This window comes from Cygnus olor, chromosome 2, assembly GCF_009769625.2.
Source record: "Cygnus olor isolate bCygOlo1 chromosome 2, bCygOlo1.pri.v2, whole genome shotgun sequence".
NCBI lineage: Eukaryota > Metazoa > Chordata > Aves > Anseriformes > Anatidae > Cygnus > Cygnus olor.
The window spans coordinates 4,585,868-4,600,971 of record NC_049170.1 but is presented as its reverse complement, the minus strand read 5'-3'; the positions used below and the strand labels follow the sequence as shown (position 1 = coordinate 4,600,971).

At 37.1% G+C, this 15,104-nt stretch overlaps 1 protein-coding gene across 1 annotated transcript in view; it reads left to right on the top strand.

Moving 5' to 3' along the window:
* The window catches only part of MINDY4 (MINDY lysine 48 deubiquitinase 4), an 84,765-nt gene that overhangs the window by 56,041 nt on the left and 13,620 nt on the right, over window positions 1-15,104 (top strand). Inside the window, exons 14-15 of the mRNA XM_040549744.1 lie at window positions 1,095-1,158; window positions 3,483-3,644. Of these exons, the coding sequence (XP_040405678.1) occupies window positions 1,095-1,158; window positions 3,483-3,644 (226 nt within the window). The remainder of the gene's footprint in view (window positions 1-1,094; window positions 1,159-3,482; window positions 3,645-15,104) is intronic.

Sequence of the window (15,104 nt, the reverse complement as noted above, 5' to 3'; positions counted from 1 at the left end):
ACTGTTACTTTATCACAAAACAAAGCCTTCTCTTTCTTTACTCTTTCCTTCTTCCTTTCCTTCTATTTTTTCTTTCTATTTTTTCTTCCTTCCTTCCTTTCTTTCTTTCTTTCTTTCTTAATTGTGTTTATTGTCAGGAAACATGAATATTTAGGTCCACAGAAGATTTTACAAGTCAAGCAAGAGTGAGAAGATTGGATGCCTATAGAATAACTAAGTTTTAACTTTTTAACTGATGATTAAGCATCCTCTCTACTTTTGTATCAACACTGAAATAGCAATGTAGCCAAAGAAACTGAGAGCAACATGTTTTATGCTAAAGACCAGAAGTAGCTTTTTTATGAACCATAAAATTAATGTGTGGAGTTGATTGCCATAACTGTCCCAGAATATAGTCCACAGTTTGTTCTGAAAACCACATTAGACATTTATGTATACAATAATATTTGCAGTTACATTATATTTGCAGGATAAAAATAATCAGTTATAAATTTTATGTTTTAGGGCACCAACCAATCACTAATTGAATTATTCCAGGAGTTATGGGAGAGGGAACTTGGTTTGGAGAGATATTACTCCATAATTATCAATGATGCAATTTCATGGACTTTTGTCTTTGATGTCATAAAATAGAAGGGACCACATGGCAGTATTATAAAAGTGTACACCTGGAGTCTTTTTTCCTTCTCCTTTTCATTGAAAGTATAATGCATAGATAATATCTTCAGTTTGTGGATATATCCCGAGAGTCAATGACAGCATAACAAATACATGCATTTGTGAGAACATTTTATCTAGCTCATTCTGTAAGACAAATGGTCTAGTAGTTCTGATTTGTAGTTCTACCTTGTGGTAGAATGGCTTCTCCTTTCCTCTACAGCTGTTTTCTTTGGTCTAGCTGTAAGTAACTTCTGTTTGCTACAGGTCTAGTTGATATATACTCTTTTTTCCCTGTGTGAAAATTCAACTTAAAAGAATTCCAAAATGTAAAGTTCTATTCATACTCGGGAAACAGCATTTTTCCCCAAGATTTAGAGATATTAAGTCAAATGAAAAGAAGCAATTGTGCTTAAGTATTCCCTACTCTTTTTCAGGGTGCGCAATGATTTTGATGTGCTTACGAACCGTTTGATCGGCAGCCATGGCTATTGTACTCAGGTAAGTTAAGCGTGAAGTCTTGGACATATCATATGCCTCTGCACAGAGACCTGTGAACTGAACTCTGGGAAGAGATAGCATTTCTTATTTTAAGTACCTTACTTGTGTTTTTTTATTGTTTTTTTTTTTTTTCTTTTCTTTTTTTCCCCAGAATGTTATATATCTTCATCTTTATTGTTTTATCCTTGCATTTTGGCAGACTGTTGTCTTTGCTTTCAGAGTCTCTGCTTTTCGGCCTGTTAAATGAGTCCTGCTCAGCTAACAGCTGATGCTGACTAAAGCTAACTGGTGCTTCAAACTGGAGACTCATTGATTATAGCTGTATCTGAAAGACACATGGTGCTTGAAAATAAGGATTCTGAATTGCTGTCTGTCACTTAGGCTCATAACTTCATGTAGTCTAATTCCAGCTCACGCCCTGTACCAAATGTCTCCCACTGCCTGGCTCTAGGCCTGCAGAGGTGTCCAGCTGGTTGGAAACACTGAAGGTGGAATGAAGGTGGAATGTAGATCACAAAATTCTGGGACATGGATCACCTGAAAACTGTGACATGGGCATAAGTTATGTGGTCTGAATATGGTGACAGCCATTAAATGTACTGCCATTTTGGCTGAAAAAAGGCAAGCTTCATGTTCTTCTCTTGTACTATCAATACAAGACTTTTATGCTGTGGTTACCTGGTGATTCCTCAAACAGGTAGTGGAACATCACTGGTGGTCTTGGAAGTCCTATAAGCATCAGTAAAAACCTATAAACTCCGGGGAGTCCTCTAGGAGAAACATTGGGATATAACTCTGTGCAGTTATTTCTAAAGTCATACATAAAGTCCAAACTGACAATAACAGTGTTAGTCATGTTTTAGGGCATAATAATTTTTTATTTTTTTTTTTCTGGAAACTTTATTCTTATTTTCCTTCATGTTTCTTGCCATATGTTATTTATTAGTGGTTAGCTGAAGCTAACCATTCATTCGTTGCTGTACCACAGTCTGCTGCTACATATCAGCAGACTAACATATGCTGCTACATATGTTATTTGCTGTTATGTCCTAGCTGACCCTTTCCGGCTCTTATGCTATACAAAATGTTTGGTGTCATTGTTCCTTGAGCTTCATGCACATGCATGTGTGCAAATACACACACACATACACCCTGGCAAGAAAATCTTTTAACAAGTCTTGTCCAATGTACAAAACACATTACTATGCACATGCAGAAGTATTGGGATAGTACTGCAGAGCTTTTAATTTATATCAATCATTCATGCTGTAGCTTTCATTGTATAGAAAAAGGGACACCAAAATGTTTTAAGTTAAACAAAAACAAAAACACTGATCTGCAAATTGGATGGGATGTCATCCAGAAGGACCAGGATGAGCTTGAGAAGTGGGCCCATGTGAACCTAATGAGGTTCAACAAGTCCAAGTGCAAGGTGTTGCACCTGGTTTGGGGCAATCCCAGGCATGAGTACAGAGGGGGTGAAGAACACATTGAGAGCACATCTGCAGAGAAGGACTTGGAGGTTTTGGTGGAAAAAAGCTTGTCATGAGCCAGCAGTGTGCGCTTGCAGCCCAGAAGGGCCACTGCATCCTGGGCTAAATCACCAGAGGAGAGGGCAGCAGATGGAGGGAGGTGATTATCCCCCTCTGCTCTGCCCTTGTGAGGACCCACTTGGGGTCCTGTATCCAGGCCTGGGATCTCTAGAACAAGAAAGATGTGGATATGTTGAAACACACCCAGAGGAAGGCCATGAGGATGCTCAGAGGCTGGAGCACCTCTCCTAAAAAGATAGGCTGAGAGAGCTGGAGTTGTTCAGCCTGGAGAAGAGAAGTCTCTGAGGAGACTCTATAGTGGCCTTTTGTTACCTAAAGAGGGCTTATAAAAAAGATGGAGAGCAACTTTTTACATGGTCAGTTAGTGATAGGACCGGGGGAATGGTTTTAAACTAAAAGAGAAGAGGTTTAGATTAGATGTTAGAAGGAAATTCTTCACTCTGAGACTGAAGAGGCCCTGGCCCAGGCCACCCAGAGGAACTGTGGCTGCCCCATCCCTGGCAGTGCCCAAGGCCAGGCTGGATGGGGCTGGGGGCAGCCTGGGCTGGTGGGAGGGGTCCCTGCCCATGGCAGGGGGCTGAAAATGGATGGGCTCTGAGGTCCCTTCCAACCCAAACCATTCTGTGATTATATGTGTAACTTTATCAACACTGAATCAAGCTTGTACTAATGTCTGGTACAGACAAGATAGTTAACTGCTGTTTTTTTTTTGTTTGTTTGTTTTCTTTTTGTTTTTGTTTTTGTTTTTGTTTTTAAATATGTCACAAACAGGAATTAGTGAACTTGCTTTTGACTGGCAAAGCTGTGTCCAATGTTTTCAATGATGTGATAGAGCTGAATTCTGGAAATGGAAATGTCACAATCTTGAAAGGCATCACAAGCCGCAGTGATATTGGTTTGCTGTCTCTCTTTGAGCACTACGATGTTTGCCAGGTATGTTTTGCATTCTTCTGATTTTAATTAAAAAGAAAACAATTAACAAATTTAAAATTGACTTGGAGCGAATATAGCAACTAAGAAATTATGGGCTTGATTCAGTTGCCCACTCAGAGGATTCAGATGCCCGAAGGCAGAGCATGGTTTTCATTCTGGATGGAGGTCTGTGTCACAACTGCCAGCCCTTTGTAAATGGCTTGGGTAGTCTAGAGCATCTAAATCTTGTGTTTTTGTAACTGATCTCCTGGAGTGGAAGTCAGCTCACAGACTAACACTACTACGTACATCACGAGAACTAGGACCTGGTCAGTGCAGTCTCTGGAGATGAAAGCTGTTGACCTGACTAAGCATAGGTGTTTGCAGAACAAGTTGCCCTGGTTGTATTCATTAAATCTCCACTGATCATAGTGGAAATGAGACACTCAGCTCACATGTGGGTACATATTTTAGTCATATAAATATAAGTGACTGGGTCTGGAGCTGAAGCTCGCCTTAAGTATTCAGTTTTCCATGAATTCCTATGTGATGGGGAGCCAGACTGATTGCATCGTCTGCTCCATGCTGTAGTGGTGGAAGTAGTCATATTGTATTAGCAATAATAATAATAGAAAATTGATGAAGCTGGCTATAAAATGGTAATATTCCCTTTAATATGGCTTTGAAATTAATATTTTAGTTGTATTTATCATGAAAACTGAAAGATAGATTAAAAATTTCAAAGAAGTAAGAACTATTAATTTACCTCTGGAAAAACTTGCATAAGGATTTCCCTGATTCTCCATCAACAGATGTTATCACAACGGACGTCTTTCCTAAAGACTTGTTCTACCTTAAACAGGCAATCTTGTGTTTGATGCTGGGATATTATTTGAAAATCTCTTGCCTGCGTTAGATGCTAGATTAGATAATTGTAATGGTCCCATCTGGATTTGCAGTCAGTGCCTCTATACAAATTTGAAAGCGATTAGCAAAGAATTTGTTTGTACTGATCTAATATTAATGTGTGACTGAAAGCAAAGCTTGTTTTTAACTATTTCCCATATGGCTGAAGTCAACTACATTTTCTTACTACTGAAAAATCTAATTTTTATTATTTTTAATTAATGCAATGCATTATATTATTCACAAGATCATAATAAGGTTTCAATTCAGTCAAGAAAGCGTATCAGTGTATCCAAATCAGATTTATTCAGAGCAAACTGAACTAAAAATATCTTAACTTCTGTTTCTATTTCAAGCTCTCTGCCCTTTCCTATAAAGAATGTAACACTTAAAACCTCAAAAAAAAAAAAAAAAAAAAAAAAAGGATTTACACTGCTATAACATTTTTTCCATTCTCCAGTGAGGAAAATGACTTCTAAGTAGCAAAATGGTCAGTGAGGTCAGTGTAAGTAAGAGCTATTTCTTTCTCATCTGCCCTCTGAAAACAAAATAAAAAGTTGCCCAGACAGTCAGACACTGTCTTCCACTTATTCTGCAAGTTATATGATGGTGGGTGTCCTTTCCTTCCAGTTTGGGAGCTGGACTCAGGAGCAGTGATCTGTTTTCTTAATTGGTTACAGAAGCCCTGGTACACGTTGTGTTTTTGTTGTTGTTTGGGTTTTGATTCTATACCACTTAGGCACCTGATGCAAATTGTCTTGTGTTTTTTTTTTATTAAGAACATCTGCTCTGCATTTCAGTTCATATGTCTCAGAGCATGCCCGTCTAAGGACTAGGACAAAAGTTTCTGGTGGATTTTGTTCACAGGTCAGGGGAGTCCCTACTGTGGCTTCAGCATGAGGGGCCAGATTCTGCTTTCTGTTACAAACCTACTAGTTTAGAGCAATTTAGAGAAAATAAATGGCACTGATAGTTTGCTGTGTTGGAACTGAGAATAGAATTTGCCTGTAAGTCTTTCAAAATGACTGTTTTCTTCCTCTCCACATTTAAGTAGCTCCAGCATCCAATTACATTGTGGCTATGAGGATGGTAACTGAAACCAGGAATGGAAAAGAACTGTCATTTATCTTTTTTTTTCTTTTTTTTTTCCCTTTTTTTTTTTTTCACCCAAGAAGTAAGAAGATCCTAAGCATGATATATTGTGAATCATAGACATAGTTGGAAAACTCCCTCTAGGTCACATTCAGTGTTTTTAGTTTTTATGTCCTGTTGTAAAGTAGGTGCTCTTTTAAAAATCTGTATCCCTGAAGTTCTTGCTTCTCTATTCAGATAGACATTTTTCAGTTGATTGCAGTGTATATAACTATGATCCTATATTTTTTCTCACTTGTCTAATTTAAAATATGAGAAAATGTAAAAAGAGATTGGCAGGTACCTGCAACACTAAATGTGAAGATTTAGTTTTTATCTACTACACATCTTGTGCTTTGAATGTTCTTTCTTACATTAAACCTGACTGATCACTTACTTAGTTTCCTCTGATTAACACTCTTACTTGTACTCTAACCTGCCCTCTAAACAATTAATCCCCATCCACTAGACATTTGCAAGCTGATGTAACAGTTCTTCCCTTTTTCAACAGCACAAAGCTGTTGAAAGCTGTTATAAGCTCAAAGCTTATTTTTATTGCTCTTCTATAGCCTTCTTCCTACTTACCAAAATATTTAGGAAGAGATATGCAAGATTTCAGGCTAGATGCAATAAATCCATGCTGTATCATTTTATCTCCATTGTCTAAAATGTGGAGTATTTGTATATAATCCAGTTTCATTGGCGTGTCTACAGGGCATGAGAACTGAATTAATCCTTCTGTCAAACTTCAACAGTAGCAAATAAAACCAAAATGATCTGTCCCTTTTTCCCCCAAGATTGCCTGAAGAATCCCTCTGTTGCTGATCCAGTAATTTATTTCAGTGGATCATGCTGAATGTGTTATCTTTACTGATTGGAAAAATGTGCGCTTCAAGTAATTTTTCTAGAATTGTTAAAGTCTAATCATCACTCTTAGTCCTAACATATCATCATACTCAGTATAGTTTTTGTAAGGTAATTGTTGCCTTTTTTTTTTTTGAAAATGACAGATGGATTCATTCAATGTAATTCATATGCAAACATTTAGTTTCATAGTGAATTTCCACATTTTAATGCAAAAAGAGTTAAAGGTTTGTTGCTGTTACTTTTCCGTAGGCAAGTTACACATCTTTGGGTTTCTTCTGTGTGTGCCAAGCCCGTATTCAAGCTATATTAGTTCCATCTGATCCTACACATTTAACCAAGAGGATTAAATTAAGATTTTGGGTTTCCTGGGATTTACTTAATGCAGTTTAAAGTGATGAAACGTTTCCAAAACCTGCTCGACCCACATAAAATTGGTGCAGGTTTCTCTCTGTTTTCTGGTTGGCAGCATGCAGCATTTCAGTAGTAGTCTCAGAGAACCTGTGTGGTTTCTGCAGCAGGGACGAGACCTCAGAGAAAGGGTTGAGGCACAGAAGCGGACAGGAAAAATTATAGCAGTCATAAGTGAGAAAGTCCCTTCTTTTTGGTCAGAGTCTTTGGCCTGAATGCCACATTAAAATTGCAGGTCAAAAAACTTAGAACTATGATATGTTCTTTTAAAAAATTATTGTGAAGTTAAAAGTAGAAACAGATGAAAACAGAAGTTCCTTGTGTTTATACCAGATTGTTTATATACCAGACTAACCATGACAAAAGAGAAAACTGTCTGCATTCTCAAAGGAAGAATTTAAAAGATACTAATATTAATAATAATGGTAACATCTAGCATTTATGTACAGATCCTTATGAATAAATCCATGCTTTGCATTACCATTTTACAGGGGGGCTGACAGATGAACAAAATGCAAAGTGCTTTTCTGAAGGTCATCCAACAAGGTAGTGGCTAACCTGGGAAAAGAGTACAGGTGCTCTGAATCTCTGGTTTCATAGTTTGTACAATACTGGCTGGTGAATTTGGCTATACTTCTGAAATGCTTTTTGAAAGCACTTTAAATATGTACTGTTGTACAAAAAATAATGGAAGTATTCATGGCTACTCATCTCTTTTGAAAGGGGACTCGAGTTCTTCTTGGTCCTCACTGATTCCCTCCTGCTTGTAGACAGTCCTGCTATATTATTTAAGCCACCTACCTACCGGCTGACCTCCCAAACTCACCCTACCCTGATTCTTGTCAGCATCCAAGTCTCTGTGTCAGCTGTCAATATTTCAAAAGAGGCTGTTGCTTTTTAGTTTTTGCATTTCTGAAAATAAAGAGAAATCAGTGTTGACAAAGAAGTTACATGCACATTTTTCCTATGTCTTTTCAAAAAGAGACAGAAGCATAAATGAACAGAATTTATTCATTAAAATTCCACAGATGGGAAATATTATCTTTGGGCCCTTTGATGAAACCAGCACACTCTGTGCTATAACAAGACCTACTTGAATTATTAAATTCAGCACACATGCTCTGTCTTGTGGAACCTCACCTGTTTATTTGCCCTGTGGAACATCCTTCCTATAACCTTCTGCACTGGGAAATACGTCTGCTAAACTGGCGCCTTTCTCAGTCAGTTGGACTGGCTTCAAGCCAGGTCTTTGGTGGTGCTGTGGGGGGAGAGAGTTAGAAAGAGGTTTTTAAACATCTTGTTTAAGAAACCATCAACAAAAATATGTGTGTTCAAAATTGAAACTGGTGGTTGGTTTTATTTTCCAATTATTTTTCAGTAATGGGTAGGCAATAGAGATTGTGCCTCATTGATGCATTCTTTCTGCAAGTGACCCTGCTATTCATGTAAGATATTTTGTAGAATCATAGAATATCCAAGTTGGAAAGGATCCACAAGGATCATCGAGTCCAAGTCCTGGGTCCCCAAACACGCCCTCCCAATAAAAAAAAAATCAGATCATATGTCTTAGAGCATTGTCCAAACACTTCTTCAAACACTTCTTATGTTTCTGTGAGTGCTACCGGGAGCAAACACACGATACGTACAAGTTTGACTGAAACAAAGCTGACAAGACATTGGGCATTTCGAAAGTTTGTTCTTCATTCCCATTTTTTTAAATCTCCCTTTCTAGCTTGTAAATGAAATTTTGTTTAATGAAGTCCTATTGTGCTCCTCCTGGCCATTTTCTTCTTTCTCAGAGTCACCATTGCTGAAATATTGGCATTGATTTCTTGTCAACATTCTTCCAAATAAAATCTAATCACAGCATTTTTGTTTAAGACAATAGTAATAATAAACCTCACATGTTTAAAAGAATTTTTCATTCTTTGCAAACAGACAAAACAGAAAATGGAAAGTCAAATATTGTCCACATATCCCTTTAGATTTCAAGTACCCATATTTGGGTCTGGATTTATGCCTAATTTTAACTCCCTCATAGGCTGAAAATACTTAGGAAAGAAGTCCAGCCAAATCCTTTTATGGATGATGAACAAGGGTGTCCAAATCTCTGATAATACCCATATCTTCCTTGTTTGATTTTACAGAGAGCCAAAGCATAGGGGCCAACCTAAGTTAGAGGGCCTACAAATAAACGGTGGAGATAAATGGACTGGAACTTGTTGTTGTAGTCAAGGAACTTACTGAAATGAACTATAAACTCCTCCACATGGACTGAAGGAATAGCAAAGTCCTGAAGCCTAAATGAAGGGTTGAATCTCTCTCAACATTTCTTCACTTAATGGGACATACAAGAAAAGCAGCAGAATGGGGCAAGGATAAAGAAAAGACCTGGAGACTAGCTGGCACCTTGGGATCTTTATGCCTTGCCACAACTGTTATGTTCTTTTATGGACCTTAGTCAAAAACAATGCTTTCCTGGAGTCTTTTCTTTGTTTTGGTAGTTCTGGGATTGAACCCACATCTCTTTCTGTTCTTCTCCATTAATTTTGTACTTTTTTCCCTCCAACTCATCATCAGATAGATTTCCTTTTCAACAACAAAAAGTATTCAAAGCTGCAGAGAAATTATCTAGGATTCCCATATAGCAATAGTGTTTCCTACTACTGTTTATAAATATCTGGCTAAAAACAGCTTCAATTTCTGCCTGACTGGGCATAGTGATTAAGTTATGCATACTCTGAATATCAGAAGTTGTGAACATTATTTGGATATACCTTAATCTGATGGAAATCAAGTACATATTAATGGAAATAACTTTAACTTCACAATGTACCTTAATAACATGCAAATTATTATTGTATATAATAGCAATGCAAATATAAATGCAAATTTAATAGTAATGTGGTTGATCTGCTGTTTTATTAATGCTGGTGGAATAGGTGAACTGAGTCTGTGGTTTTCTTTATCACCCAAACATTATTATGAGGGTATCTGTTTTTACATCATTAACACTTCAGTCTTAAAATTGTTGGAACATTGTTTAATATTGATTTAAGGCAGTAAAGGTCATTGCAACTGAGGAAAAAAAAAGTTGTCAGAACAAACAATAGGCTGTTTGTTTGCTTCATTTGGTTTACTCATGGGAAAGATAGCCTACTTCAATGAGCAAATAAAATCTGGATGGTGAAATACCGTACAATCATGATGGAATCATTTAAATAATTCTCCAGTAATACCTATTTTTCTGTAGACTTAGTTTCACCACTGTGCAAGTACTCACTGAAGTCAGATGTGGAAAAAGATCACCCGTAGCATTGAAATTGAGCCCTTTGAAGGTGCTTGCTTTAGAAAGGTTGATGTTTTCCAAAGATGAGAATTGTGTCTGTGAAATTTATGAGCATTCTTATGAGATTTGTAAGGGAGGCGATTAGTGTTAGTGAAGTCTCCATATGAATTGGAAACATGCAGCATGAAAAGTCACCTAACTCATTCTTTCCCCCCTTACCTTATCCTTATTTGTGCCTGAAAAAGAATAAGAAGCATGCATGAAAATCAACATTGAATAGTGAAGTATTGTTATTATTTTTAATGCATTGTGATACTGCAAGAAGCAAAAGTAATAGGATTCTTTTTATGTTCTGCAAACTAGAAAAACCATTGTTGAGCCATTAACAAAAATAATGATATTTAATAAAACAAATTCAAGTCATATATCCCTGATTTGCCTTTGGAAGTCAGAAGCAGCAGTACACTCATAGGGCAGCATTCAACAGCTTGAAAGAAGGGCCCCATTCTCTGGCAAGTGCCTGTTGGACGATGTACACTCTGAGCTACCTTAAAGGACTTCCTGTGGAGTCAGAGCACTGGGTGCTCATGCTTGGCCTTCAATGTCCTGCTTCAACGTCCTGTTGTACTCCAGAATCTTTATAACCTACTGACCCGGCCAGGCAATTGAAGAACCATTCACCACTCAGCAGCTGGACCAGTTAAATGAGAACATACTTTTAGTCCACTCAGCAACTGATGCTTGAAATGGGCGAAAGAATCCTCACAATGAGGGGTGAAAGGCAATTTTGGCTCACCATGATGCTCATAAGCATAACTGGAATGATTCAGCACACTACCAATCAATGAGCCAGCGTTTTTCTGTTTGTCTGTTTTTAGCAAAGACTACAGGACACATGTAATTTACTTATCATCTCATTTACCAGAGACATGTTTAAGTGAGATTGATCCCATCTGATGTGTCAGTATACAGGCTCTTTCTGAAGTCCCTGGGTCTTTTCTCAGATTTTTGTGGGTTTTGTTTGTTTGATTGTTCCAAATGAGTTCCATCATTTCTTGATGTTGTCAGGCCAGGAACTTTTTTTTTTTTCTTTATTCTAAACTCGCCTATTCTTATTGTTCACTCTTAATAAATCCTTAACTGCGATGTGAAAGCAATTGCTTTTTCATCCGTCAGGGCTCAAACTAGTCCACCATATATTGATCCTTATTTCTTATACCAGTTTTCAGTTTTTGCTTGTCATATCATCCACTCCTTCCTGCTTTTTTTCTTTGTTGTTTGTTTTGTTCTGTTTTGTTTTGTTGTTATTGTTTTGATTGTTTATTTTTGTGTGTATGTTTCTCATTGCCACACTTTGATCTCTGTTTTTATATATACTGCCTTAGATTGAACACAAACCACGCATTCTTTATTACAAAGCAAACTTCTCTTTCTAGTTCTTTGTCTGGCAACTATCTGGTCAGGTTATTTAGAGGTCTACAGGTCCCAGTGGCAACATAAATCTTGGGGAAGAAGATTAGATGTTTCTACATGATTTTAATATATTAGGAAAAATCTTGTGTGAGCCATCAGAAGTTGTAAAGACCTTGTGAGTGACTGGAGCTAAGGAATTGTGATTAGCAAGCATCTCCTTTTGCAGAATGTTTGACAGGTGTGCATATTAGTTACATCAGCTATCCCTACACTATCAGCAGTGTCTTTTTCAGAAGCGTCAGTGAACGTCTCAGTCTTCTTCTGTCAACTTTGTTAGGTTCCATTGACTTAGAGTGTTGTCCTGTCTGTAGGGTGACTGGATCCTGGTCTTGAGTCTTGCACAGTGTATTGTTCTCTGAGGTGTTTTTGCAATGTACAACATTAGAAATGTAGATGCCCTCCATTATCAGTTCTCACAGCCGCAGGCTGAAGTAGTGCTATAAGATCCTGAGAAATATGCAACCTAATTATTTAAGTTGTTTAACTGAAACAGTGAAGAACTTCTATAAAGGAGAACTCATAGCAGATATTGATAGTTGCCAAAAGACCAAAGAAAGTCTGCAAAAGATATGGGACATATTGTACAGGGAAGGATGGAGAGGTAGGGGAATGTTTAAATACAGTGTAAACTGAACACATGATGGATGCTGTTAGTGATTAGACTTGTGTGCTTGTTTCTGCATGACAGATGTATGTCAGAAGATGATAAGCAATAAGAGAATGGATTAAATGTATATGAAGGAGGGATCTCTTGGATTTGGGCTGCTGAATAATTAGACTTTACTGTGGACTATTTGGTCATTAAAGAAGTCTCACAGTTTATCTAGCACACTAGAGTATGTGAACAAACTTGTCTGAAAAAAAAATTGTTGTAGAACTAAATTTTCTTGATAGTTAAAGTGGAAGGAAAATTAGAAACAGGTTCTGGAACAATCAGCTGGTGGGTGGACCACAGCGATAATGTTTGGGATTCTTTGGAGGCCATGTCTGTACACAAAACTAACCAAAGCCAAGGCACAGGTCTCAGAACTGACCTGTGATTGTCTTTATTTTCTGATAGTTAACTTGTTCAGTAGCGTGGTTCTTTATCATATTTTATTATGTTTGGAAGAAAGAAACCTGGACGTGGTTTGGACAGGGATGTTGAGGAGGTCTAGAAAAAGTAACCTGTTTGGAGCAGGGAAGAAAATATTAGCAATACGGTCATAAATCATTCCATATCACTTGACCTTAAACCTGGTGAACAAATCCTGAGCCTGTTTTCTCTACTGGAGTAGGAATAGCCTGAGGTATCTCAAGAGCCAGAAGCCCCTGGAAGGTGATTACAGTAAAATAAAGTGGCTAGTGGGTTTGGGGAAAAGCATATCTGGAAGGACCAACCAACACCTGGGAAACAATTTGATGTTAAAAGCAGCAGCTGATCCTCAACTAGTAAAGCTGATGTAACTAAAACAAATACTTCTCATTTCTTATGGGAGATGAGGATTTGACCTCTGATGTTTTTATGTTCTCCCTATTGTCTTAAAGTTCGCTCCCTCACCTTCTTCTGCAAGCGTTGTAATTGAAAACTAGACATATTTGGAAAATGTTCCTGTAGACCTTACTCATCAGAACAATTTGTCCTGACTTCAGTGGGATTGTTCATGTGAGTAAGAACTGGAGTGAATGTGCGCTTTGAAACAGTTCTGTATCTCTCTAATCTTGTTTTGTTAAATATTGTTTGATGAAGCTTAGAAGTTACTTTAGCAGTTATATATGGGAAGAAAACATTTTAAAGAGAAGACTGACTGTTCCCTTTTGGCTGTGATTTATCAGCATACTAAAATATGCATGTTTGTGAAAAGGAATCTTTTCAACCACTGCCCTGTAATTTGCCGTCTTTTGTTGCATCTGTGTATTTGCCTTCTTGATAACTCCTGTTATGAGTATTTTTGAAAGCCTGTAAAAAAAAAAATCAGTACTTTTAAGCCAAGAATTTACATAAAAAACAAAACTGTTGTATAAAAGCCTGTTTTAAATAGATAATAGCAAAGTAATGAGTCAGCGAACAGTTACTTAAGTAGCTAGAGACTTGTTATCTAACATCAGAAGAAACTCTCATTTGGGAAGATAATTGATTTTGTACTCATATAACTCTTCAGATATAAATTCTAAATCTTAATAATAACAAATGTATGTCCTTATCACTTACAATACTGTTTAGGCTTTTAATTACAACAGCATATATATTGGCTTCTGCTTTTTAGCAGTCTTTGATGACATTTGCACCTGTGTGCCCAAGGTGAAGAACTGAGAGGCTGTACTATAGAAGCCATATCCATGAATCTGTATCTAGAAAACATATATGAATCCCCTCTAGCGCATATTGCATATGTTGAACCATGATTTAAATCCCATAGAAGTAAATGTAAAGGCATCAATGAGCAGAGAGAATTTCTGTAGATTATACCACTTTCCATGTTACCATGCAAACTTGTACAAAACTTCCTGAACCTCTGGACCAGCAGTTTCCTTGAACCAAATGTCTGTATCATGGATACAGAAACTGATTTTATATTTTTGTGTGCATATCTTTGCACACTTGTCTGCCATTCCTTGCTCTGCAGATTGCTAAGTTTACCAGAAGTGCCACAGCTGCTTAGAAAACAATAGATAAAACTGGGGATAAAATAAAGATGGTTATGCACAGTATCCAGACAGCAGTGATTCTGTCTACTGTAAGAATGCTAGGCAGAGCTGCAGTTAGAAACAATCCACTGAAAGCAAAAAGGTATATTTTAGTTTTTAGTTTTCCTGAGCAATTTATCAAAGATTAAAAAAAAACAAAACTCTTTGGAACCTAGAATGTAACTTTCAATGACAAGCATATAGCTAGTAGCAGATATCAATTGTAACTGAATATTAAAATCCTAGCTGTGAGAAATAGGGTTTCTTTGCTACATTAAAAAATCTAGTTACTATTTTTGACTATATTATTTACTGCTGAAGGGGCTAAAATCATTAACTGATGCTACCGCTCTAAAGCATCTGCATGCAACAGGAGGATGGTAGTTATCTCTGAATGTGTGAGTTGAAGAAAATACCACAAGTTACTCACTCAAATTAGGTAATGCAGAAACTTCCATGATTCATTTTATATCAGCATACATTAAGTTTCAAAACCATAGATACACACCTCTAGATATTCAAGTATATATACGTCTGACTTAAAACATAAATACCATGAAAAATAATAGACATGAGCATAAATAAGCATAAAATTAGCCTCAATTCTTTGCTGGAACCGACCTTGAAGACTATGGGGTGAAATAATACAAAAAAACTGATAGGACTCGTGAATGGGTACATATATAGATAAAAGTATATCTAAAACTACTCACTAATCCAAAGAACTGCTATAGTAGCCC